The 27,637-nt window shown below is 38.2% G+C and overlaps 1 protein-coding gene and 1 long non-coding RNA gene across 2 annotated transcripts in view; one reads left to right on the top strand and one right to left on the bottom strand.

Annotated features, from left to right (window-relative positions):
- Positions 1 to 27,637, top strand: LOC128563205 (inositol monophosphatase 1-like). The gene is made up of 9 exons (XM_053558401.1): positions 1 to 60; positions 3,209 to 3,274; positions 3,984 to 4,117; positions 5,971 to 6,075; positions 7,789 to 7,834; positions 10,012 to 10,120; positions 11,956 to 12,064; positions 25,075 to 25,226; positions 26,170 to 27,637. Exons 2-9 carry the CDS (start codon positions 3,212 to 3,214, stop codon positions 26,283 to 26,285), a joined length of 834 nt encoding a protein of 277 aa, XP_053414376.1. The 5' UTR covers positions 1 to 60; positions 3,209 to 3,211; the 3' UTR covers positions 26,286 to 27,637.
- Positions 7,628 to 27,637, bottom strand: part of LOC128563207 (uncharacterized) — a 147,599-nt gene continuing 127,589 nt past the window's right edge. The window contains exon 3 of the long non-coding RNA XR_008373762.1: positions 7,628 to 7,692. This is a non-coding gene — a long non-coding RNA (uncharacterized LOC128563207). The remainder of the gene's footprint in view (positions 7,693 to 27,637) is intronic.

The following is a 27,637-nucleotide window of genomic DNA, read 5'->3' as shown; positions in this document are numbered from 1 at the left end:
CCTAGAGCTGAGTAGCGGATCACCGCGGGCCTCAAGCCAGCAGGACGCGCTGCAGCTACGGTGAGACCGTATTGCCCGCTATCCCTCGCCTCCCTTTGGGCGATCGGTGGGCGCTGTGGGCCTGGGCGGCGCGGAGCGGCCCCTCTCCGCCGAGGGACTCAGGCGAGAGCGGTCGACCGGGCGGGGGTCGGCGCTGGGGCGGAGGCCGCCTCTGGGTGACTTGTGCCCCGCGGTTCTAACCCTGTGGAAGCTTATGTAGAAAAAGTGCCTCCTTTTAATTTTTACCACTCCGAAGAAGCTGGGAGACCTGACACATTCCCAAGGTTAGGTAGTCACCGTCAGTGATGGGGCAGCTCCCCAGGGCCCTTCCTGCGCAATCTGGCGCTGCAGGGGCAGGGGAAAGAGGGGAAGGTGGTGTGGCCCCCACTGCTGAGAAGACTGTGATCAGGACAGACACAGTTTGAAACTTTCACGTGTTTATTATGTCTTTGGGAAATGAAGTGACTATGGCCCCTTTCCATCGAGGAATTTTCGTTGTGATACTAGGATGTGTGTATAGAATTTCTTCCACAGTTACTGGCTCATCCTCTAGTAGCCCTCGTTACGATCTGCACTTAAAATGTTGAGGGCTGCAGGCCTCAGAGGGTCTCTTGAGGGTCTCGTTGACCTTTTCCTTCTCTATTTCACCAGTCCTCCTTTCACTTGCTCCTTTTTCTCCCAAGGGAGGAACCTTCACAGCCTTTCCTTCTGGGAGCGGACCGTAAAGAAATTCTCTGACCTATCTTGTCTGATTCTAGGTCCTAAGACCCCCATTTCAGAAAGGGTCCTACCCCATCCCATGGAGGAAGACGTGTTGCACAGAGGGCCAAGAAGGGACTGAATGGATGGGCCTTGCTGTATTCCCACTCAGTCTATCAGTATCACATCACCCTCTTTTTGTGGGATCACATTTCTCCATGATTGTCAATCATGCTGGCTCGATCAAGTGCAGACTGAGGACTGCAGTTGCTGCCTACTCAAATAACTTATGTATTTATAGCTTAGGATGAATGTGTTCAGCTGTCTAATTGACATCTCTTCTTGAATTCACAGAGTCCCCTCATCCTCTGCTAATTAAACTCTAGATCTTCCAACCTGCCACCGAATCTCAATCTTCACTCTTGTCTTGTTGCTCCCTGTTTCAGTAGATGTCACCATTATTCATTCAGTTGCCAAAGTGGGAAATCTGGGCATCCTTAAAGTCTTCCTCTCCTCAGATACCATATCCAATGGGTTACTAAGTCTCCCCAATGTTTTCACAAAGCAGATCTCTCTTGACTCTCTTAACTTCTCTGTCAGTAACAACCTCCCCAGTCCCCAGGTCAAGCTGATACCAGGTCCCCTCTGGTCTTTTGCATCCTGAATCTAACTCTACTAAACATCCTCTTACACTCACTCTCTGCCCTTAGCTCCACACCCCAGTCCTTTCTGTTCAGTAGCCACAAAGAAGTGCTTCCTCAAAGTTCTCATCTGAATCTTCTAAGGCCCTGGAAAGGATGGTCCCTGCTACTTCCTTGCCTGTTTCCTTTGATCTCTGAGCTTTCAAGTTTAGGCTTTCAGTTATTCAGGGACCAGATATCCTACAGTTGAGTTTGATAATGCCTGGTCACTTGTCCTTTGTACCTTGTTTTAATCCTGTCCTCAAGAAAACCTGAATTGATGCTAGATGCCGATAAAAGCTCCCCTGTTAAATGCTTCTCATTGCCTTTCTCTTCTTAGCTTTGATGATTACACTTATGATTTTGCATGTAATCAGTAATGTTTTTATTAGTATGTGACTCTCCATGAGAAGGTTAGTGTGAATAGGACCTGCATTTTCTATCCATGGTGCAGTGCGTAGCATATAAGACATACTCAGCAAACAGGCAATTAAACAAACTGTGAATTCCGGGATGAGAATCCATAGAACACATGGTGCTGTTGAAATTGGCCCTGACAAATTCATAGGAACGATACACAGTATTATTGCTTTTGGAAGTTGTAGGTGTGAGTGGCTAGAACCTTCATGGCAGGAAGCAGGTGCAGCTGAAAAGACTAGAAGAGTGGAATGGGAGTAAGAAAGGAAAAAAAATAATTGGAAATAATTCTTGAAAAGCTCTAAGGAGATACTTTAATTTACAAAGTAGACTTCTTTTAAAAAATTATAAAATGTTTTTTATCAAGAAGAAAAGCAACCAGCAGAAACTCACTAATGGGTCCTTCCCCCTGCCCTTTCTTGTAATGTGAGCCAGAGTAGGGATGTCTGAGTAGTTGTCAAGATGCAACTCTATGTCAGTTATTCTCAGTTATAAAGGAGACAAAACTAGGGTAGCTTCATTAATGACCACACAGAATTTTGAGTCTGACAGCGTAAAAAGCTTCACTGTGCTAGGCGACATTTTAGAGTATGGTCAAGTCAGTGAAGAGTTATTCTTCAGAAGTCAGTGAAAGGCTGGAGAGTTCAGAGGACAAAAATATGTTGTTTCTCCCGCCTTCCCAAGTCTTAGGGAAATAAATTTTCCATTTTCTTTTTTATTATTTCTGGAGGCCTATAATCTTTTCTTCTCAGACTGTTACAATATAAAGAACAATAAACTTTAAAATTAGGATAGAGTTCAAATTCTGACTGTGTCATCTGTCTGTGTATTCTTGGGCAAATTATTTTTTATCTTTGACTGAGCCTTATGTACTTTATCTTTACACCCTTATTAAAGGTGTAAAGAAAATCTCATGTGCAAAGCACCTAAATGCTTGAGACTTAGTTAATACATGTGCTTTTTCTTCTTTCCTTTAAACTTCTTTTATTTTGGTATTACCAGTATTCCTTATTTTTACTTTATTTTCTACACAAATAGTTACCTATCATAGAAAATATTTCTTCTTTTCTTTCTAATTTATTCTCCAAACCAGTGTTTTGATTAGTTTTTCTAATGTGATATTCTATGGACAAATTGGTAGACAATTTCATACAGAATTTTGTTATGAAAATATTTTTATAGTGGAAGTAATTTAGGTAAAAAATGTTTTAATCCAGGCCTAGGAGTAAATATTGGGGGAAAAATTGACTTCTAGAATAAGGTGGGGGTGAATCTTGACATGAAAGTCTGTTGGTAATTAAGATGCTTTTGTGAAATAATTATCATTAGAGAATTATAACTACCTTGTGCTGATATGTGTTAAATATTTTCAGAAGATGGCCGATCCTTGGCAGGAATGCATGGATTATGCTATAACCCTAGCAAGACAAGCTGGAGAGGTATGGACTAAAACTTTGTCAGCCATAATGCTGTGAGTGTATACAATGTGTGACTGTCTTGTTAAATAAAATGCATATTTTGATTAATATGCAATTGTTTTCCTTTTCCCACACCCTTTAAATAGAGTGAATACTTAATTTTTATATTATTAAACTTTTTGTGATGACCATCATGAATCTGAAATAGGATGTGAGATTATATAATTTTGTACTTACAGGTTCCAACTATTAAAAGTAAGACAGATTGAATGTTTATTTTGTTTCTGTGATATGGGGTCTTGCTTTGTAGCCTAGGCTGGTCTGGAACTCCTGGGCTGAAACAATCTTCCTGCTGCTGCCTCCCAAGTAGCTGAGACTATAGGCATGAACCACCGCACCCAGCTTAGATAGAATACCTTAAACCATTTCTGTATTTTATCTTTTTGATTTAAAACTACTTTTTATTTATTTTATTTTATTTTTTATTAATATTAAATCATAGCTGTGTACATTAATGCGACCATGGGGCACCATACACTGGTTTTATAAACAGTTTGACACATTTTCATCACACTGGTTAACATAGCCTTCCTGGCATTTTCTTAGTTATTGTGTTAAGACAATTATATTCTACATTTACTAAGTTTCACATGTACCCTTGTAAGATGCACCACAGGTGTAATAAAACTACTTATGCCTTTTCTGTTTGCTTACCAAAAAATCCTTGTAGGTGGTCCGTGAAGCTCTAAAAAATGAAAAGAACGTTATGCTGAAAAGCTCTCCTGTTGATTTGGTGACCGCAACTGACCAAAAAATTGAAAAAATGCTCATCTCTTCCATAAAGGAAAAGTTTCCATCTCACAGGTATTTCTTTATTCAATTTCACATGAAAAAATGAAACCGAAGTTGAAGTCAATATTAGACAACAATTTCATTCTAGACACAGAAACTGAGTTTAGTTAAGCTGAGAAGCAGTGGAGGTTGAGGGTGGTGGGCAGCTGAGGGAGGAGCCCAGGGAAGGAGGAGGAGGTGTACGCCTAGGTGACTATGAGCCCTGCCTTAGGAAGCTGCTGGTGGCCTCACTCTTGACTCTGATGGTTTTGAACTATTTTAATTAGCCTTCTATCTTGATCTCATTAGCTTTAAGATGACAGATTCTGGACAGAAGCATGTGGTTTCTGAGCTCAGGATGCTTGTCCAACTCAAGCTGCCAGGGAGTAGGGAAGAGGGAATGCTAGCATTTCTTCACAGTAAGAAGAATGTTTATCCAAACATATGGATAAAGAGGAATGTTTATCCCAAACATTGGGAAGCCAATGACAAATGGCTGCCGCTGCCATGATTTGGAAGTTTGATTTTATTCTGTATACTATAAAATTCTTAATATGGTAGAGTAGCAGTAGCTTTAGTGAGTTCAAGAGAAAATCCTAATCCAGGGCTCTTTTATAGACACAGAAATTTAGCAAAACATTGGTATCATTTTACAGTGTTATCACTGTCATTTTGTCATTTTGTACTTCTTTCTAGGCATGCCACTGGCAATTCTTGGTCTTTTAGAAGACCATTAGAAGAAAAAATGATCAAAGCTGTAGCTAAATATACTTCCTTACAGTAAAAAGGTTTTCAGCTAAGAGAAAAAGAGAGAAAAGAAAGTCATGAAAATGACTTTTCTACAAAAAGCTACATTTCAGTGTTAATTAAAGGAAAGTAAACAAAAAAGGAAATAGGAAAGAAGAAAACCAATGAACCAGACACCATCTTTGGAATTTCCATAGGACTTACTGCATAGTGTAAGGCACACACACAGTAGTTTGGGTGATTTGCTTTCTCACTGATTACTTAGTGTTGTCAGTATCAATCATGTATAACCGCAGAGCAATTACCCTAAAAACTTAAAGCTGCAGACAGCAAACATTTATAATCTCACGATTTCCTAGAGTTTTAGAACGTAGGAGTATCTTAGCTGCTTGGTTTTGGCCAAGGTCTCCTCTGAAGTTACAGCCATAGCACTATCAGGGCTGTTGTCATCTCAAGGCTGGACTAAGGGCTGAAGGGTCACTCACTTGTGTCATTGCTGACACATTTCAGCCTTTCAGGATTTGTCAGGGTTTTTCAGTTCCTTGCCATGAGGCCTTCTTCACAGACCTGCTCACAACATGGCAGTTGACTTCTCTTGGCATGAGGAGCCGGTGGGTCAGGGAGGGAGAAACAGAGTGAGTAAGACGCAAACCACATGGCCATTTTATGAAGGAACCTCCAAAGTTTTACAAGGTCACTTCTGCCTTATTGGTTAGAAAGGAGTCTCTAGTTTAACTCACACTCAAGACTAAAGGGTATTAGGCTCCTCTACTTCTTAAAGGAAGAGGGATTAGAGAATGTGTGGGCTTATTTTTAAAACCACCACATTTTCTTAACAATTCTCATCTGCTCTCAGTGCTCCTTTCTGGTGTGCGCGTGCTCACTAGTGCACATGCATGTGCCTTTACTAACCCTGGTGGGACATTATGGAATGAATTCTATAATTTTTTACATGAATTTATTCTGTGGGAAATGAAGCTTCCTCACTTTTATTAATCTTTACGGGAAAGAAAAAGGAGCAATATTAGAAAAGTAGGGCACAGAGTGTTTTATAGTAGACTCTGTAGCTAAGGGGGTGTTACGGCTCAGAAATTGATGAAAGCGATGTAAAGTTGGGGTTCCATTATTCTTACTTTTAGTTTCATTGGTGAGGAGTCTGTGGCAGCTGGGGAAAAAAGCATCTTAACTGACAACCCCACGTGGATCATTGACCCTATTGATGGAACAACTAACTTTGTACATAGGTATGTTTCAATGTTTTTAATGTAATCACTGTTTGTATATTAACTGGTTGGCCTTGGAGAGTACTCTGTTGAGAAACATATATGCTTAAGAGAATTGTGTAATTTATTTATGCTTTTATTCTTAAGGGAGTCACATAAAGCATAACAGTAGAGCATTATGAAGACTTCTTATCAGCTGTAGAGAAGATAAAGAAAGATTAATGTGTGATCCTGTCTTGTACTTCACAGTGCTCTATTTACCATTTTTCCCTCACTGTTGGAACCATATAAAAGTGGATGCAAAAACATTGATGGTTTGATATTGGTAAAGAAACTAAGTAGGTCACTCCTGGAGTGTTGTCACTTCAGGATATAGAATGAATTCAGTCCAGAAGAGCAAATAGGGTTCAAAGGGCAGAGCTGTTATGATCAATACACTTCAGCTTCAATTTTGGTTCTTTTTTTGTTGTGACCTTTGGGGTTATTTAATTTTCCTAAGTCTCAGTGTTTTAAAAATTTATAAAATGTAGATATAATTGGCACCTGCCTCATAGAATTGTTTGTTGTTGGGACTTAATGATTTGTACATTTATATAAAAATTTAGCATAGTGCCTGGAAGAGTAAGTATGTTATAACACAGTATATTATCACTAGAAGAAAGTCTAACGGAATTGCTTGTGAGAGTTAAAATGAATAGCCTGGTTTAGTGGAACTACACATTGATGTTATATTTATACGGAATTGTTTAAGTCTAAAAAGCTAAGGCATATATGTGATTGAAATGTTATGTCTTTTAAATCTGAAAATATGCTAATGATATATTGTAATATGACAATATTGTATACCACTGTGAGTACAGTATGATCCTGTTTTTGTTAAAATAAAAACTCAAATATTTTAGTTTTTATTTTCAGTAGTTACATGGAAACTGTTTTATCTATTTTCTTCATCTTGATTATTTTTTGAGACAGAAATTACACCTCTGTTTATACTGGCATGCAGCCAGTTAACTTTTTAGATGTCAAGTTCCAGGTTTGGAGTTGGAGCAGAGATAAGTAACAACAGTTTATTCCATACAGTACAGGAGTTGTGTCTATCGGTGGTTCAGGCTATGGGGGAAATAACTGCAAGTAATGTTTTCTTTTTAACCACAATCAATTTAAAAGGTAAAGGAAATTATTTTTATTTTTCTTGAAAAATGTGTTTACATAGTTACTATACTCCTGGCATTTGGCACCCTAAAGTTATAAAATGGCATGTAGTACAAGATGCTTTTCCCATTTCTGTCCTGGTTTCGCAGGATCCATCTCCCTACGGGCATGGCCATTATCATCAGTTTCACACAAATCCTTTTAGGAGAGATGTTTCATGCCCGTGGAAGCATCCTGTATGTGTATATTTGTATATATAAAATCCCTCCCCTTTCTCCCTTCTATTTACACAAAGGATTGCATACTGTACCTACTGTTCTATGTCTAACATTTTTGGAGGAGGAAGGATGAGACTTTTTACATGAAATATTTTATAAGAATTTACCTTATGAAAAGATAAATTTTAGGGTGGCACTGGTGGCTCAAGGAGTAGGGCACCGGTCCCATATACTGGGGTGGTGGGTTCAAGCCCAGCCCCGGCCAAAACTGCAAAAACAAACAAACAAACAAAGATAAATTTTATTAATTTTATTAAAAGTAAGTTATGTCTTGGTAAATTAGTTTTTTTGTTTTTCATTTAAGATTTCCTTTTGTAGCTGTTTCGATTGGCTTTACTGTGAATAAAAAGGTATGTTGTTTTAAATGTGTGGTTGGTAAAATGCCTTGCTCTAATTTTCTGAGCAAGAAAAAATGCGTCTTCATAATAAGTTTAGAATGTCTTTATGTTCAATTTATATAACTGTATTATATTGAATATAAGCTACAGGAAGGACTATTAAATTTCTCTTAGTACTTATTTAGTGAAAAAAAATAATGTTTTCTGAGAATCAGAAGCTATAAGGAGAAAATATACACAGGTAACTGAGACACAATTCATTATTTCGTCACCATTATACATATGATAGGGTCAGATATGATAGGAGTTGATGTATGATCTAAAGTGCCTCCTAAAGTAAAAGGTGGGATTTGAGAAAGGAATGCTTAAATAGATGTCAGTGAAGACAGATATTCAGAGACCAGACAGTAGTGGGTCCACACCATGGTTGGAAAACCCAAAGTACATTTAGAACCCGAACATTTTGATTACTCATGTCCAAAGCCCAGTAGAGTAACATTTATAGCTACTGCATTTCCTTGCTGTTTAGCTATTTGGTTGGTCAAACAGTGATGAATGTCTATTAACATCTCACTACCTGTCTTCAGTGAACTTGAGATGTGTTTGATCAACATGTACACAAAACAGCTAAGAATGTTCTAAAAATCAAAGCACAAATTAATACAAATAAAAGCTTAGCCACAGGGTTGTATAAATCAGTAAAATATTCAAAAGGAGTTAAGTGAGCATTTTGTATATAATGTTCCCTGGGCTAGGTGCTGTCCTTGTCATTGAACTCACAGTTCAGTGATGAGTTACAATTATAAACAGTGTGGAACCTGTTAGTGTGGAACCAAGTGAGGTGGAGCCAATTCTGCAAAGAGTGAATTGGGGGAATCTAAGACCCACAGTGCAAGGTGGGTTGATCATGTGAGCTGACATTTAGAAAATTAGGGATTTGCTAGATCAAAAAGAAAAGAAAGCATTTTTAACCATAAAGAAGAGCTTGGAGAAATTGAAAAGTATGATGTATATGGGACACAGCAAGATGTTCATTGAGGGGGAAACTCTGAAAGTGGTCAGAGAAGAGGGTGGTGGGGTAAATTAGTTGTGGCATTACTGTGAGGCATTGTGGCCTGTCTACATGAGAAAATTTAGTATTTTTTCCTTAGTGAGAAATTAATAAAGGTTTCAAAGTGACAAGTGACAGATAATACCAGCAATGTAGAGATTATATTAGGGAGTGGGTGATTCTCAACTAAGGTGAGGCAGTGAGAATAGCCAAGGAAATGCCCAAATCAGGAAGCATTTTTAAGATAATATTTAAAAGAAGCAATTTGTGCAGAAGGACTGGGAGGTGAGCAGGTAATGAGTGATTTTTGATCTCTTTGATAGAGGCTTCTACAGGACTAGCTTCTGAAGCATAGGTTGTTACCTGTGATGGAGGGTTGATGGGAGCCAACATTTAGGTGGTAGTGGGTTATGTGGGCTGGAATAGGCCAACCTGTAAGAATATGGAGAACTGAGAGGGAAATGGAAGAAGAAAATAATCCTGAAGTACACAACTTATAAGGTGGGACAGAGAAGAAGGTTCTAACATAATGACTCTGACATGGATTAATGGGCAAGAGAGAACTAAAGAGTGATGCCAGAAACATGGAGGTAGTAAATTAAGTGCTGAAGAAGGTTTGACGATGGACAGCCACTGTCTCCAGTTCTTCAATGAATTGAGGAAGAGCTCATTGATGTTCTCTGTGTGGGAGTTTCAGACAAATGAATGATGAGGGCAGAAGCCAAAGTGTAGTGTGTGAAGAGGAAAACAGGACATGGAAGTGGGTACTACTCTGCCAGTGAAGGGAAAAATAGATAACACTGTGAAGGTTTTGTAAGGGAGGGAGAATCTTGGTGGAAGGCACAAAAAGAGAAATCTAAGGAGAGAGAGGTCATTGATGGAACAGTGTTTTAGAGACTGTATGAGAGGGTAGGACTCATAACATGGGAGAAAGTGTGCACCTTAGAAAATACAAAAGATCTGTCTTCATCTAGGTCAGGAGGGAGAGAGGTAAAGTGGGAGCTCTTCTGGATGTGGATGGGAGGGGAGTGGGGATTTCAGGTCTGATGACCCCTTTGTCTGATTAGGCTGGAAATGTATTGATTTATTGAAGAAAAATGCTCAGGTTTGGTAAAAGAAACTTGTTTTCCTTCTGTAGGTGGAATTTGGAGTTGTGTACAGCTGTGTGGAAGATAAGATGTACACTGCCAAGAAAGGAAAAGGTGCCTTTTGCAATGGTCAAAAACTACAGGTTTCAGAGCAGGAAGGTAGGTTTAGTCTCTAATTCTTTTTGCAATTAATATTGTATACTCTTATTTGATTTTTTTTTTTTATTTCACCTATGGGGTTCTCCAAATGTTCACTGACTCATAAAATACATTTATTTTCTCCATATTCTCATATTCATTTTTCATGAACTGTATGAGGATTTTCAGTCTTCTTTTTCTTTGTTGAGCTAGCAGGAAGTGGCTTAGGCAAAATTAATATGAAGAGTTTATTTGGGCCAAGGTTGAAGACTGAAGCCTGGGACACATTTCCAGGTTGTCTTGGAGAGTGTTCCAAAAAACAAAAGAGTTTTTAAAGAAAAAAAAGATGAATCAGAAGAAGGGGAGATTACAAAAGTTGTTCTTCAAGAATATTCACTGGTTTACAGAAATAATGTTGGTTAGCAATTGCCTGTACATTGCTGAACCATAAGGTGCATGGCATTTTATGGCTACCTGGCGTCAGTTAGTCTAGAGCCCGCATAGCCAGTGCCTTCAACAGGTAATTATTTAGCTCAAGGGGGAATGAGACGTGACTACTCTTATATTTTAAATGCTTCTTTGGGCCGCCTGATAATTTAAAGGGGCTTAAATTCCTCAGATAAAAAGTGTTTTTTTTCTTTCTCACAGCCGATTGATGTTTTGAGTTACCTTTCTCCCATAAACCACATCCAGTATTTTCCACAGTTTACACTTTCAGATTCTTTTAAATGCAGCAAGAACCTAAAATATACTTCCAAAACAACCTGAGTGCAGAATCTTTCTAGATTTTTATATTTTCCCTTCAGTCAAACACTCAATTTGAGAGCAGATTTTTAGTTCATTTTTTTTTTTTTTTTTGAAACAGAGTCTCACTTTGTGGCTCTGGGCTTGAAGGCCATGGCTCTTGGGCTCAAGTGATCCTCATGCCTCAGCTTCCCAAGTAACTGGGATTACAGATGCCTGCAATAACACCCAGCTAATTTTTCTATTATAGTAAAGATGGGTCTCGCTCTTGCTCAGGCTGATCTCAAACTCCTGAGCTCAAGCAATCCCCTGCTTCGACCTCTCAGAGTGCTAGGATTACAGGCATGAGCCATGGAGCCTGTCCTTCATTTTCTTTTTATTGAACGCTGAAGACTCCAAGAATTGGATGATGCATCCTAACTTTTGGGATGTTAATGTGAAAAAATGTGCATCTTAGCAATGAAGGAATGTATTGGCTTTCATAGAAATAATTCTTGCCTTCGCATAGTCATTCTTCGCTTTACATAATATTAAATTATGCAACTGTTAGAAGTAGCACAACTATGTTAATAATGTTAGGAACAAACACAGCTGATGATCACACATCTCAGCTGGTGGGAGATGAAATGCTGGGAGTGCTGAGTGTGTTCTGAGCTTCATTCAGGTCAGAGAAGAATGGAAAACACTGGAAAAATCACTTGAGTTAGTACCTGAGAGTCAGATAAGACCTACTATGTAACTGTAACTTTTAAAAAATTTTCAAATCTATATATAAAATTTTTATATAATTTTTATTGCATTTAAGTTTCAGGTTCTCCTTTTATACTTAAAATATTTGCTTATTTCCTTCTAAACATGTCATATATGCAGGAAAATTGGTTATATTCTTCACTCTTAGGGGAATGAATGGTCTCTGAAGTTGGACTTTTTAATGCTCATAAAGATCACTTGGGGACAATATATTTATCAGTATTTTGATATATAAAAACCTTGGAAACAAATTTGATAAAACTAGAGATTCAAATGTTCTATTTTATTCTGAAGTACAAATGTTAATTTTTCCTAGAATTTAATTATTAAAATCTAGTGATTATTTAAAACTTTTGTTTTAGATATTACCAAATCACTCCTGGTGACTGAGTTGGGCTCTACCAGAACACCAGATATTGTGAAAACAACTGTTTCTAATATGGAAAAGCTTTTTTGCATTCCTGTTCATGGGTAAGCTCTTTTTTATTTCCCACATAAAGTTTCAGACCGTTTAATATTTTAAAGGCATGACTTTTCCTTTAGAAATGAAATTCTTATTAACAGGCATAGGATCAGTAACATAATTCTAATTTTTAATGTCATGTAGAAAACTTTTTATTTGAAAATAATTTCAAATATAACAAAAATTTGTGGAAATAAAGTATTAGAAAGAGCAATAGGATGCTCCTTACTCAGATTCACCTATTGTGAATAGTTTATTCCATTTGCTTTACCTTCTTACTATTCCCTGTCACTCATGTGTGCCTACTGGCCCTTGTACTTGCTGTCTGTTGCTCTCTCTGTATATGTGTGTGCAAACATACATTTTTTCCCCTGAACCATTTTAGAATAATTTAAATATATTATGGCCCTTTAAGAATGAAGATATTCTCTTCCATAACCATGGTACAATTGGCTTATAAATATACTTTTGATATAACATCCATATTGTTGTCTGTTGGTTGACCTAATCATGTCTTTTATAGCATTTTTCTTTCTCCAGTGCAGACATAAGTCTATGATCAGAGCTACATTTAGTTATCATTTGTCTTTAGCCTCTTTTAATCTGGAACATTTCCAGACCCTAAGATATGGCTAACTTCCTTTAGGTTTTCCAATTATTTGCGTTGCAGTCTGCAAGTAGACTTTTTATTGCTAGTTATTTTCTCCTTGTCACCTCTTAGTTTATATACAGAGGATGCTAAAAAAGTATACACATTTTAAGAAAGGAAAATACTACACTAAAATTGTATACGCAATATGTGCCAACAATGTTATCTTGTATCTTGTGTCTTTTGTAATTACAGAAGTCAAATGTGTCCTGAGTATTACAATTTTAATAATCAGTTCCCCCCATTCTATAAATGTGTATACATTTTTTTGGCACCCTTTGTATTTGTGCTTTTTTTCTTACTTCACTTTTTGGATCTGGATTAAATTATCTAGTAGTTTATCTATTTTGTTTCTTTTTTCTTTTTTTTCTATTTATGCAGTTGTCTTATTCTTTTTTTTATTTTTATTGTTAAATCATAGCTGTGTACATTAGTGCAATCAAGGGGTACAATGTGCTGGTTTCATATACAATCTGAAATATTCTCATCAAGCTGTTCAATGTAGCCTTCATGGCATTTTCTTAGTCATTGTATGTAGACATTTGTATTCTGCATTTAGTAAGTTTCGCCTGTACCCATTCTAAGATGCACCATAGGTGTGGCCCCTCCCTCCACTGTAACCTCCCCCCTCCCTTCTCCTCCCTTGGCCCTTTCCCCATATTCTTGTGCTATAGTTGGGTTATAGCCTTCATATGAAAGCTATAAATTAGCTTCATAGTAGGGTTGAGTACATTGGATACTTTTTCTTCCATTCCTGAGATACTTTGGTAAGAAGAATATGTTCCAGCTCCATCCATGTAAACATGAAAGAGGTAAAGTCTCCATCTTTCTTTAAGGCTGCATAATATTCCATGGTACACATGTACCACAATTTGCTAGTCCATTCGTGGGTCAATGGGCACTTGGGCTTCTTCCATGACTTAGCAATTGTGAATTGGGTTGCAATAAACATTCTGGTACAGATGTCTTTGTTATATTGTGATTTTTGGTCTTCTGGGTATATACCTAGTAAAGGAATTATAGGATGGAATGGCACATCTATTTTTAGATCTGTAAGTATTCTCCAAACATCCTTCCAAAAGGAACGTATTAGTGTGCATTCCCACCAGCAGTGTAGAAGTGTGCCCTTTTCTCCACATCCACGCCAACATCTCTGGTTTTGGGATTTTGTTATGTGGGCTACTCTTACTGGGGTTAGGTGATATCTCAAAGTAGTTTTGATTTGCATTTATCTGATGATTAAGGATGATGAGCTTTTTTTCATGTGTTTGTAGATCATGCATCTGTCTTCTTTAGAGAAGTTTCTCTTCAAGTCCTTTTCCCACCCTGAGATGGGATCACTTGTTCTTTTCTTGCTAATACGTTTGAGTTCTCTGTGGATTCTGATTATTAAACCTTTGTCCGAGGTATAACCTGAAAATATTTTCTCCCATTCTGAGGGCTGTCTGCTTGCTTTACTTACTATGTTCTTGGCTGTGCAGAAGCTTTTTAGTTTGATTTTTGTTTATTTTTTTTTTAAAAAGCCAAGATTTTGATTATTTTTACCTACTTTTTCCTTCTTTGTTCTAATATTTTCATCCTTGTGCTTTATTTTGGGTCATTTTGTCTCCATTCCCCCTCCTTTTTCATTAGAAAATTTATTTTAATTTTTTGATATTTATTGATATAAGTATTTAGACTATGAATTTTCATCTGATCATTGCTTTTGGTGTATCCCATAGAATCTGACATGTATTCTTTTCATTATAATTATTTTTCTTTTTTTTATTTTTCTTTTTCTTTTTTATTTTTTTGTAGAGACAGAGTCTCACTTTACCGCCCTTGGTAGAGTGCCATGATGTCACAGGACTCACAGCAACCTCTAACTCTTGGGCTTAGGCGATTCTCTTGCCTCAGCCTCCCGAGCAGCTGGGACTACAGGTGCCCGCCACAGTGCCCGGCTATTTTTTTTTTGGTTGCAGTTTGGCTGGGGCTGGTTTTGAACCTGCCACCCTCGGTACATGGGGCCAGCACCCTTCTCACTGAGCCAATTTCATAAACTCTGTAATTGGCTTGAATTTCTGCTTTTACTCAGAGTAGAATTCTTACATTTTTACAAGGAGAGATTGTCTTATTCTATTTTCTGTTGCTTATAACAGAATACCTGAAAGTGGGTAATGCATAAAGAAAGGAATTTATTTCTTACAGTATGAAGTCTGAGACATCCAAGGTCTAGGGGGTGCATGTGGTGAAGGCCTTCTTGCTGGTGAGGACTTAGCACAGTCCTCAGGCTGTACTGGGTATAGGGCCTCACCTGGTGAGGGGGATGACCATGCCACCTCAGGTCTCTCTTCTTCTTCAGTTCCATTCCTATGATAACCCATGAACCAATTAATCCATGAATGGGTTAATCTATTCATGAAGGCACAGCCTCCTTAACCCAATCACCTCTTAAAGGTCCCCTGTCAGCGAGGCTAGTCCTGATGGCTGAGGCCTGTAATCCTAGCCCTTTGGGACACTGAGGTGGGTTGATCACTTGAACTTAGGAGTTCAAGATCAGCCCGAGCAAGAGGGAGACCCCGTCTCTATTAAAAATAGAAAAAAATTAGCTGGGCATTGTGGCAGGTGCCTGTGATCCCAGCTACTTGGGAAGCTGAGGCATGAGGATTACCTGAACCCAAGAGACAGGTTGCTGTGAGCAATGACGATGCCGTAGCACTCAACCCCAGGGTGACAGAGTGGGACTCTGTCTCAAAAAAAAATAAAATAAAATAAAAGTCTCCTGTCAATACTGCTACACTGGAGATTAACTTTCAGCACAAGTTTTAGAGAGGATATATTCAAACCATAACATTCACCCTGGTCCCCAAAACTCATGTTTTTTTTTATAGATATATGTACTTGATACCCATAGTCCCAAAGTCCCAAGTTACCTATTTCCAAGATACAATGGTGGTATATACATAAGACAGACATTCCTGTTCTAAAAGGAGAATTAGAAAGGAGAAAGGATTAACAGGTCCGAAGTAAGTTTGAAACACAGCAAAACAGATGTTAAATTATTTTTTTATACTCTGCTGCTGAATCATTTTTAATGACTTAGGGATCTTGAAAATGGCCTGAGGTAGTTTTATAAACAAAAACTTGGCATTTTAAAGCTGGAGAATAGACTCAGGGCCCATACCTCAGTGGTTAGGGCGCCGGCCACATGCACAGGGGCTGGTGGGTTTGACCCCAGCCCAGTCCTGCTAAACAATAATAATGACAACAAAAAAATATCTGGGCATTGTGGCAGGCGCCTGTAGTCCCAGCTACTTGGGAGGCTGAGGCAAGAGACTTGCTTAAGCCCAGGAGTCTGAGGTTGCTGTGAGCTGTGATGCTATGGCACTCTACCAAGGGCAACATAGTGAGACTCAAAAAAACAAAAGTTGGAGAATAATTTCTTTTGTCTTCACAGGTGCCACATTGGGGCAAGGGTTGGGCCCACATTGGGGTGCAGTCCATATGGTTGTTCATATGGGGCTGCAGTCAGATACTTGAAGCTTTTTCAGGTATGACTTACAGTCTGCTGGTGACTTTATTGTTCTGGGGTCCAGGTGGGGGTCCTGCTCCCACAGTTCCACTAGGTATGGCCATTCTTGGGACTCTGTCGTGGCCTCACTTGCATGGCTCTATTAGGCATTATGCTGGTGGGGACTCCCCTCGTCAGCAGCAATGCCACGTTCTTGGTCCACATTGCTGAGGCAGGGCTCTCTGCAGTGGCTGTAGCCCTAGGACAAATTTTGGCCTGGGCACTCAGGCTTTCAGTGATATTCTTTGAATCTGAGTGGAGTCCACCAAGCTTTCATAGCTCTTGCTTTCTGCAAGCCTGAAGAATAGCATCATGTGCATACTGACTGGTTTATGACTTGTCGCTTCTACAGCTGTGGCATGAGACAAATCTAAAGTTGTTTAACCACAGTTGGAGTTGCAGAGAGAAAGAACCCAAGCTGGCCTTGAGAAGGCCAGCTGTAGAGAATGCCCCAGGTCTCCTCCCTAAACCATCTCTGTCCTCCTGGACTTCTGGGACTATGATAGAAGGGACAGTCTTGAAGATTACTAAAATGCCTTTGGAAACATTTTGCTAATATCTTGAAAAATAGCACCTTGCTCCCTGGCTCTCTTCTATCTGTGCTAATCTGTTTAGCAAACAGTTGCTAGGTGACCACTTGGTTTCTCTTATAATTGCACCTGTTATTCCTGGAAGGAGATTCTCCCCCAAGTTCTCAGCAGCCCTACCCCTAGGGTTGTGCTGGGTGTGGCCCACATGGTTGCTGGCATGATTTGGAATCTGGTGCCGGAAGCTTTCCCAGGGGTATGTTGCGGCTGCTGATGACTATACAGTTCTAAGGTCTTGGTGATCCCATTCCATGGCTCCACTAGGCAGGTATGGCAACTCTGTGTCAGCTCCAACCCCACATTTCACCATTGGCTCTGTCCCAGGGACAAGTCTCTGTCTAGGCTCCTAGGTTTCTGGGGACATTAATATATGGGTGGAGGCTGCCAAAATTTATAACTCGTCATTTCTAGAACTGTGGCATGAGCCTTGCCTGGGTTTGTTTACTGGACCTCAGCTGAAGTGGCTGTGGACCAGTTGGGGTGCAGGGAGCACAGTCCAGAATTCTCCTGGGCAGCCACCCATGTACCTCTCCTGTCCCTGAAACCATTCTGCCTTCCTCCGCCTCTGGGCCTCTAATTCTAGGAGTGGCTTTGAAGATCTCTGAAATGTCTTATGGTCTTTCTTCCACTATCTTCAGAAATAGCACCTGGCTCCCTTCTATCTGTGCTAGTCCCTTTAAATCCTTGCTGGGCTACGCCCCTGTTTTATTCTCTAGAACACACATTTTTACTCTTGGTCAGGCTGAAAATTTTCTGAATCCTTGTTCTGCTTCCCTTTTAGTTAAAAATTCTGCCTTTAAATATTGCCTTTGTTCTTGAAACTTGGTATAAGTGGCCAAAAGTAACCATGAAGCTCCTTCTATATTTTGCTTAGAAATTTCTTCTTCCGGATGCCTTTGTTCATTACTATAAGTTTGGTCTTCCAGGAAGCCCTCAGGCGTAGACACAGTTCAGCAAGTTTCTTTATCCATTTATAAACATGGATGATCTTTACTTTATGTTCCAATAATTTGTTCCTCAGTTCTACCTGAGACCTTGCCAGAATGGCCATTACTGTCCATATTTCTATCAGCATTCTGGTTACAAACACTTAACCAATTTCTGTGGAGTTCCAAACTTTTCCTAGTTTTCTTGTCTTCTAAGTCCCTACCAGGATCTCTATCTGTGTTCCACTCAGTGCATTTCAGACTTTTCCTAGCCTGCTCCTTTAAATTCTTTTAGTGTCTTCCAATTCCTAGTTCTAAGCTGCTTCCACGTTTTCAGGTATAGAAGAACTGTGTAGTCACCAGCAGCCGCAATACTAATACCCCACTCCCGTAATAACGCATCAAACTACTGTCCATGAATGCATGAATAAATTAATCCATTTATAAGGGCAAACCCCTCAACCCAGTCACCTCTTAAAGGCCCCATCTCTAAATACTGCCACGTTAGGGATTAAGATTCAACATGCATTTCAGAAAGGATAAACATTCAAACTACAATAGAGGCCATATGAAATTTTTTCAGTTTTAATCTGCAGTTTCACTGTACTGTAATAATTCTATTTTATGGGAATTTACTGATGTTTTCTTTGTGCTTTACTGTGATCAATTTTTATAAAAGTTTCATATACACTGAAAAAAATATATGTTCTATTTTCAAGGTGTCAGCTCAACATAGAGACAAAAAATTTACCTTATTTTGTTGCTATTGTTGTTTAGTTTTGGTCTATTTACCCTGCCTAATAGTGAGAGTGATAGGTTAGATTATTCAATTATTTGCGTGTTTCTCTGTGTTTCTTCTTGCAACTCTTGTAGCTTTTTTATTACACAGGTGGAAACTGTGTTATTTAATGTTTATTCAAAAGAATTTACACCTCTGTTGTATGATTTCACATTATAAAGTATCATTCATCTTGTTTCATGTGCTTTTAGCTCCAGGTCTACTTTGAAATCAGAATTGAAATTTCCACTTTCTTATTGTTACTATTTGTGAGGTAAATTTTTGTCCATTCTTTATTCTTATCCCTTGAAATCACTGCATTTTAAGCTGCATATCTTGCATACAACATAGAGTTGAGTTTCACTTTACAAGTTAATTTTAAATCTCTTTTTTTTAAATGGACAAGTTAGGCCTATTGATTTATTGATGTGGCTGTTTGGTTTGGTTTCAGTTCTGTCATATCATCTTACATTGTAATTATTGTGTATATTATATGTCAATCTGAAATAATCAAAAGGATTCGAATCTAATTTTAAAGAGTTTATTCAAGCAAAAAATTAGACATAACCATCTGGAAAACACAGACTCTAGAGAAAGGGGAGTCAATACTCTGAAACTAAATATTAATGTCTTGCTTATATAGGCAGAAAACAAATTTAGTAGCATTATAATATTTATTGTGCAATACTGGTTTAGAAATTATAACAATTACTATTGTTTTCCTTTCAGCTTATTTTCATTTCTTTTCTAATTTAAAAGATTGTATATAACATTCCACCCTAGACAATGTGACAGACCTGAAGTCTTGCTGTGAGAGAGGGAAGAGGAAAGTTAATTTATAATGAAAATAAACAGTGAAGAGGGAAGGAAGTTTTCTCTGGTGCCCTTTAGCCTATTAGAGTATTTTACAACACAATATATTTATAGTTATCAGTTTATAATCAGATAAACAAATATTACAGCTTCCTAAGTTATAGCCGCCTTCTATGTGACTCAGGCCCCATATGCAAGTTCCTTTAAGGAGAACACTCAGAGATCTAAAAATAGATCTGCCATTCAATCCTGTAATTCCTCTGCTGGGCATATACCCAGAAGACCAAAAATCACAACATAACAAAGATATTTGTACCAGAATGTTTATTGCAGCCCAATTCATAATAGCTAAGTCATGGAAAAAGCCCAAGTGTCCATCGATCCACGAATGGATTAATAAATTGTGGTATATGTATACCATGGAATACTATGCAGCCTTAAAGAAAGATGGAGACTTTACCTCTTTCATGTTTACATGGATGGAGCTGGAACATATTCTTCTTAGTAAAGTATCCCAAGAATGGAAGAAAAAATACCCAATGTACACAGCCCTACTGTGAAACTAATTTGGGACTCTCACATGAAAGCTATAACCCAGCTACAACTTAACAATAGGGGGAAGTGGGAAAGGGGGGGGTGGGTAGAGGGAGGGGAATCGGTGGGATCACACCTGTGGTGCATATTATAGGGGTATTTGCGAAACTTGGTAAATGTAGAATGTAAATGTTTTGGCACAGTAACTGAGATAACGCCGGAAAGGCTATGTTAACCACTGTGATAAAAATGTGTCAAATGGTTTATGAAGTGAGTGTATGATGCCCCATAATCATATCATTGTATACAGTTATGATTTAATAAAAAAAATTAAAAAAAAAAAAAGTTCCTTTAAGGGCCAAAATAATTTAAAGTTCCTACAGCTTGGACTTTGAAATACTTACTTTCATATATATTATAGTTATTGTATGTATTTAATATGTCCTCTCAGCTTATGAAAAGCAATTTCTTTTTGTACTTATGAAGCATTAAATTTTATTCTAGCAGCTTTCTTTAGTATTAAAGCTTTTATAACACCTTTATTATTCTTTTTTCACTTAGTCATTTGCTATCTGGAAAGGTTCCAGAATTTTCTAGCTTCTTCCTCTTGCCTATAATAGCAATTACTTTCCTTTCCCTCTTTTATCTCTTTTTATCCCATTCGTAAAGTTGTTTTCTTTCTACTTAGTCAGAACATATTATTTCTACATATTAATCAACCCATGCTCCTGCCTTTCATGTCAGTTCTTCATATGACTTCATAAAATGCTCACAGCCCTTCTGTATGGTGTTCCAGTCACCTCTTCATGGGAGGAAGCTCATCCTGCTCCAGCAGATTCCTTGGAGAGGGCACATGTCCACAGTATTTGCTGAGTTTGAGTTTGGGAATATCTCGTTCTGTTTTTCTGTGGCCTTGAGACATAAAGGATATAATATCCTTAATGAACAAAAGCATAGAATATTGCTTTATGTTGCCTTTCTCTGTATATTTCTCTTGAGAAATCTGATGCCACTAATTACCATGACCTTTACATTATTTCATCTTTTACTTGGAGCTCTTTTTACTTTTCTTAACCTTTGGCTAATAGTTTTGTAAAAATATAGCTAGAATTTCTCTCTCTGGGTTTTATTTCAATGTTAGATCTATGTTGTTTTCTTTTAATTTGAGGGAAGTTTTATTGAGATATAATTCTAAAGCGAGTACACTTTTGTTCTCATTTTCTTCTTCAGAGACAGCCAGAGGAATGGTCCATCTCCTCATATCTTTCATTCAGCCTCTTTCTCTCTATTCTCCTTCTCTTTTTTCTTGCTTTTCCTCATCCTTTCTTATTACGTTTTCCTTTGCAACTCATTTTTGCTCACTTTTTTTTTTTATTAAATCATAGCTGTGTACATTGATATGATCATGGGGCATCATTCTTTTAATTTCTTCTTCATGCCTGATTAATTTTATTATTTTCCCCCATTTTCTTTCTTGACTTCAGTAATCTTGTTTATTTTTTTATTTTTTTGTCAATTTCTACTCCCAATTTTGATATTCCAACTTAACTTTTTTTTCCATATTCACAAGTATTTGTTTGAAGATATTTAATTCAGATAGGACTGATGTTTCAGTTTTATTCTGCTTCACCTTTTTTAGGGCAGAGAAATTACAGCAAAAAAATAACATTTTTATCATCAGTGCCTGATGTTTTGTAGTCATTTTGTGTCTATCTAGTCTTTTCTGTTTCTGTTCATTCTGTGATCAGGGTTCTGGTTTTCTCAGTTCTTCTCGTATGTGCAGTTTCTTTTCTGAATATTGGTTAAGTACAGGGGTAAGTGGATCTGGCATGTCTTGTTCTCATTCATTTTTTCACTATTACTTTCTATTTTTTCTTCACTTCTTTGTCTCCAAGAGGTACCATGTCTTTTATCTTATCTGCTACTGCTCCAACATTGCAGCTTCCCTGAGATGCCTGGTCAGGTTCTGCATGTTTTCTGCTCTTTCTCTGTAGCTGGAGTATAAATTACCAAGTCCTGATCTGTGTTTTGTATTTTTTTTTTTTTTTTTTGAGACAGAGTCTCACTTCATCGCCCCTGGTAGAGTGCGGTGGCGTCATAGCTCACAGCAATCTCAAACTCTTGGGTTTAAGCAATTCTCTTGTTTAGCCTCCCATATAGCTGGGACTACAAGTGCCCACCACAACGCCTGGCTATTTTTAGAGATGCGGTCTTGCTCTGGCTCAGGCTGATCTTGAAACTGTGAGCTCAGGCAATCCACCTACCTCAGCCTCTCAAGTGCTGGGATTACAGACTGTGAGCCACTGTGCCCGGCCCTGTGTTCCATAGTTTTGCGAGCATTGTCTCACTTGCTCTTTCTGAGGTTGGGTTCTGTGTTCTCTGTGGGTTCTCTCTGTTCTTTGTCACAAAGTCTTTTTTGCCTCTTCACTCCGATTCTCTATGGCTGCAGTCTTGCCAGGCTTTGTTACAATTCATTTGTTATTCACCTTTCCCTCTCCTTATACAGTGTTTGAGAGTTCATGCTTTCTGATTCCTAGAAGTGCTGAAGGACTGGGTCCTATATGTTTTATTTGTCCTCCTTGTTGACTTTTTTGCCCCAAGGGGCATAATAGATAGTTTCAAAATCAGCATGCCACTGTCATACTCTAAACCTCAGAATCCCACAGTTTCATAAGTGAAAAAATTAAAAGCAAATACCTCTTTTACATTTATCCTTAAACTTTCAAGGAAAGATAGAGGTTTGGCTGCACCTGTAGCTCACTGGGTAGGGCACCGGACACATACACGGAAGCTGGCAGGTTCGAACCCAGCCCTGGCCAGCTAAAGCAACAATGACAACTGCAACAAAAAAATATCATTTTGGTATATTTCTCATTTGTACCCTGAAATGATTCTCTGAAGATATTGGTTTTTAATTTCTTTTGCATCTCATTGACCTTGTTTTAAAAATCAATATTTTTGTTTATTTTATTTATTCATTCATTTTGAGACAGAGTCTTACTTTGTCACCCGTGGTAGAGTGCCATGGTGTCATAGCTCACAGCAACCTCAAACTCTTGGGCTTAAGTGATCCTCTTGCCTCCGCCTCCCAAGTGGCTGGGACTACAGGTATGCATCACAATGCCTGACAATTTTTAGAGACAGAGTCTCATTCTTGCTCAGGCTATTCTCAAAATCCTAAGCTCAAGCAATCCACCCACCTTGGCCTCACAGAGTGCTAGGATTACAGGCATGAGCCACTATGCCTGGCAAAAAAATCAATACTTTTCTTTTTTTTAGTTTAAGGATTTCTTTTCATTAGGATTTAGTGCTAGAGAATCACTGTGTTCCTTTTTGGGAGACACATTTCCTAGCTTTCTTGCACTTCCTGGGTCTTTACATTTTTTTTTTTTTTATTTGAAACATTTTACTAATTTTTTTTAATTAAATCATAGCTGTGTACATTAATGCAATCATGGGGCACCATACCCTGATTTTATATACCATTTGACATATTTTCATCACACTGGTTAACATAGCCTTCCTGGCATTTTCTTAGTTATTGCGTTAAGACATTTATATTCTACATTTAGTAAGTTTCGCATGTACCTTTGTAAGATGCACCATAGTTGTGGTCCCACCAATTACCTTCCCTCCACCCATCCTCCCTCCCCTTTTCCCCTTTCCCCATATTCTTAGGTTATAATTGGGTTATAGTTTTCATATGAAAGCTATAAATTAGTTTCATAGTAGGGCTGAGTACATTGGATACTTTTTCTTTCATTCTTGAGATACTTTGCTAAGAAGAACATTTACATTGTCTTTTGTGCATGTGATGTAAGAGTTGTTTCTTTTTATTTTTGAATTTATTGTCATTGGTTGGGAATTTTTTCTTGAAGGTGTGACTATGTTGGATGGGTAAGTCCTTCCAGTTTTTCTATTGGGTTGTGTAGCAGAAGAGACTCTGCATGTTTCTTAGTGGCCTCTGTGGATTCCTTCGTGTGTTAGTATATATCTAGCTGTGGTAAAGCTGTACTGTAGACTGGGAGGTCAGGTGGGACCCATCTTCAGGTTTCAGGGGTAGAGGTGGTGGGCTAAATGTATCTATCCTTACAACCTGAGGCACAGTGTTTTGGCACCTGTGCTGACAATTCTAAGCAGGCTGAACCTTGGGGCTCTAGGTGTCTTTCTTGGGGGCCAGTTGTGGTACTGGTGTACCAGAAAGGTATGCAGACTATCAAGCTCTGGGGAAACCAGGGCAGTATGGACAAGGGCAGTAGTAGTGGTAGTGAGATGGTCTTCTAGTTCTTCTGCTCTTGTGTTGGCAGTGGTTGCAATAGGTTGTCCCAGTCAACATCCAGACCTGAACGTGGTATTGGCAGCTGAGATTGTAGCACTAGGTTGTTTATTTCTGGAACCTCTGATCCTTGGGAGAAGCACTCATGTCTCATCAGTGGTAGATTGGCTTGTGAAACTCCAAGGATCAAGAAACCACAGCATCTCATCCTGGTCAGGTCCCAGGAGTGGGGGCAGTGCCTGGTTTCAGCGCCAATGGCTGCAGCCTACCTCCTGTTTACCTCTCAGTTTTGGTTGAGGAGTCCCCTGCTCTAGCCCTCATTCTTCAAGCTGCAGCCTCAGTCTCCCCAACACCTAAGACTGCTGGGTATCATACAGTTTGCTAACAGGTAGGATTAGGAACGTGATCTTACTGTAGCCACTTAGGTCTGAGGAAGGGCTTAGGACACTTTCTAAAGCAGCTCCTTCTCACAGTCTTCTAGTTGCTTTGTTAGAATAAGGGGTTGGAAGTATCAAGGTGCTCTTGTGTGGCCTGGATAAGCGGTTGGAAGGGTGAAGATGCTCTCGTGTGGCCTGGATTATATGATTCCCCAGTGGGAAAGAGGACTGAAGAAAGATGCTCACCCTGTCCTGTACTGGGGAGTCACTCCAATTGTCAGCCAGCTCTTAGCCATACAGGCTGCCTGCTTCCCTCCTCCTTCCCAGACTTTGGAGTTTCCTTTCACTTTTCCGTTGAACTGTCATGTTTCCTCCTGGATAATGTATTCAAACTGTGATTGTCTACACACTATTTTGCTTCTTTTAAGTAGATGAGGTATGTTTGAAATGCTTCTAGTAAGCTATCTTGCAGGGAAAAAAATTTTTTTTAAAAACCCAATTTTATTTTTCTTAAATGGTGTTTGGTAGGATCCGTGGTGTTGGAACAGCAGCTCTTAACATGTGCCTTGTGGCAACTGGAGGAGCAGATGCGTATTTTGAAATGGGAATCCACTGCTGGGATATCGCAGGAGCTGCCATTATCGTTACTGAAGCTGGTGGAGTGCTACTGGACGTTACAGGTAAAATTATGGGACAGCGAAGCATGTTTTCTCTCCACATCTGTTGAACTTTCCCTCCATATATTAGATTTTCAAAAAATCTTTTGTAATTGTTATACCTTAGCTTTTAAGGCAAAAAGAAACTATGTAATTTTGTGCAAAATCAAAACAAACATTAGAAGATAGAGGTGAGAATAAGAGCTCCTGATAATGTGGGACTGGTGATGATAAATGGCTCAGCCTTTTCAGATGTGAGCAACAAGGATTCCTGAGAGATCACAGAGAGCGTTCCATACCCTGTTTCCCCGAAAATAAGACAGTGTCTTATTTTAAGGTGTGCTCCCAAAGATGCACTAGGTCTTATTTTCAGGGGACATCTTATCTTTCCTGTAAGTAGGTCTTATTTTTGGAGGATGTCTTATTTTCAGGGAAACAGGGTAGTTACTGAGTCTGAGGCTTATATCAAAGGTTTTTGAATGGTGGCCATGGTGATAGTCAATGATGGACTTCTATCACCACCTTCTTTCCTGGACCTTAGAGAGGTTAAATACATAGTGATTTTTGAGCTGATGGTGAAATTTTTAAAGGGAATCATGAACCTGGGCTCACAGAATTCAACAGTGATTTAGGAGAAAAGCAAAAAGTAATAAGGAAATGAGAAGGACAGTGGTAGGAAAATGCCTTGGTGTCAGATTTACTGTGCATAGATTCTCAAACAGTGTGGAGGTATTAAGAAACTGATATCAAACCAGAAACTGATATTTCCTCAAAAAAGATGCTTAGAAATTCAGTTATATAATAACAAAGCTTAAACATTGTAGTTAAGTGACAGAGTAGATTTTTAAAAGAAAATTAAAAGTATTAAAATGTTATGATTTACCATAGTATATATTGTTATACTTGTTTTGTATTGAATTATTTTTGTGCCAGATATAACTATTTTCCATATTTGATTTGCACTTAGGTGGACCATTTGACTTGATGTCACGAAGAGTAGTTGCTGCAAATAATAGAACACTAGCAGAAAAGATAATCAAAGAAATTGAGGTAGTACCTTTTCAACGAGATGATGAAGAATGATTACAATAGCCTCATATTCAGTCACAGTTACTTTTCCCCAGATTTGCTGACTCACTGATGGATATCTGTTTCAGATACTTGGTTTGAATTGTCTTTGTTCAGATTAAAAAAATTGGAACTTGGTCTGTATTTTACTGACTGTGCTTGCAGAATACATAATGTTTCTTTCATTGTTTTAAAAAAGGGTACATGTAAGAATATACTTTAGAAAAAACACACAGGAAGTATAGTTCATGAGATAAGGACCACATCAATGAAATAGTTAATTATTAATTTTGCATTTCTGAGTATCTAAGGTCCTCTGAAATTTTTACTCACTGCATATAAATACATAAACACTCAGAGAGTTACCTTTAAGGAAAATTTTCATTAGTTTCAAAAGCCGTATTTAAATAAATTTGTAAGGATATAAAGAGTACTTTCCTGACCAAGTTTTATTTCTTTGCAGAGAAACTTTTTCGCTTATTCATCAATGTCCGGTTAGCACTTAGTACAGTGCTTGTCGAAAGGAGGCAATCCACAAACAAACATTATAAGAATGAATAATTTGCAGGGAACAATTCCTAGTTATAATAGATACATAAGTAAAAGCCCACCATGCTGTTTTTTTGCTTCGGGTGTTGAAGTAAAAATCACCTAGTTCTCTTTTTTATATTTCACATTACCATACCATTTCCTATTACCATGCTGCAAGAGAGCATTGCTTATGGAGGGCATTTCAGCAGTGAATACATTTTCAAAAGCACTTTGTTACAGTATCTATTTGGATTTGCTTTGAAGTCCTTGTGTAAGAAGAGAGGAGAAACTGTTTCCCAAACCATACTTCTTCCATATCTGAATTAATTAGATACAGTAACATTTTAGTAAATCCAATATTAGTATTTTAAAGATATTTACACAGATTTGATCATGCTGGCAACTATGCTGTGTTGTTAATATTAACTATTTGATTTCTTCCCAAACTCCTTATTTAATTTTATTGCTGCTGCATTCTATTTAGCTTTTAAATATTCCCTTCTAGTCTTTGGCCTATCCAACTCAAAAGAATTTTAATGGCTCATAGGAATTTTTAAAGGATTAATTTATTGTTTAGTTCACGGCACATGGACTGACTACTAAGTGTTACTATAGGTTTCTATGAGCCTTGTATTTGACAAAATGAAAAGTACTTCTTTAAAGTTTTCAGGGTATGGGCTTATTTTATTTTGTGTAAGTGTAATTAAGTATATACTAAGATTTGAGTACTATAATTACTATATTTGTACTGTAGATCACATGCACTTAAAACATCTGACACTGTTTTATTATGAGATGAGTTGTTTTGCAATTAAATTTATTTTAATTAAGAAGAG

The sequence above is a fragment of the Nycticebus coucang genome, chromosome 13 (assembly GCF_027406575.1).
Source record: "Nycticebus coucang isolate mNycCou1 chromosome 13, mNycCou1.pri, whole genome shotgun sequence".
In the NCBI taxonomy this organism is placed as follows: domain Eukaryota; kingdom Metazoa; phylum Chordata; class Mammalia; order Primates; family Lorisidae; genus Nycticebus; species Nycticebus coucang.
This window is presented reverse-complemented; position numbering and strand designations above follow the sequence as displayed.

What these genes read in the sequence shown, in the direction of transcription:
- LOC128563205 (XM_053558401.1), top strand. Translation starts at nt 3,212, where the DNA reads ATGGCCGATCCTTGGCAGGAATGCATGGATTATGCTATAACCCTAGCA. An exon ending in ACAACTAACTTTGTACATAG is followed by an intron (nt 6,076 to 7,788) that starts GTATGTTTCAAT and finishes TTTTCATTTAAG; the next exon opens with ATTTCCTTTTGTAGCTGTTT. An exon ending in ACAGGTTTCAGAGCAGGAAG is followed by an intron (nt 10,121 to 11,955) that starts GTAGGTTTAGTC and finishes CTTTTGTTTTAG; the next exon opens with ATATTACCAAATCACTCCTG.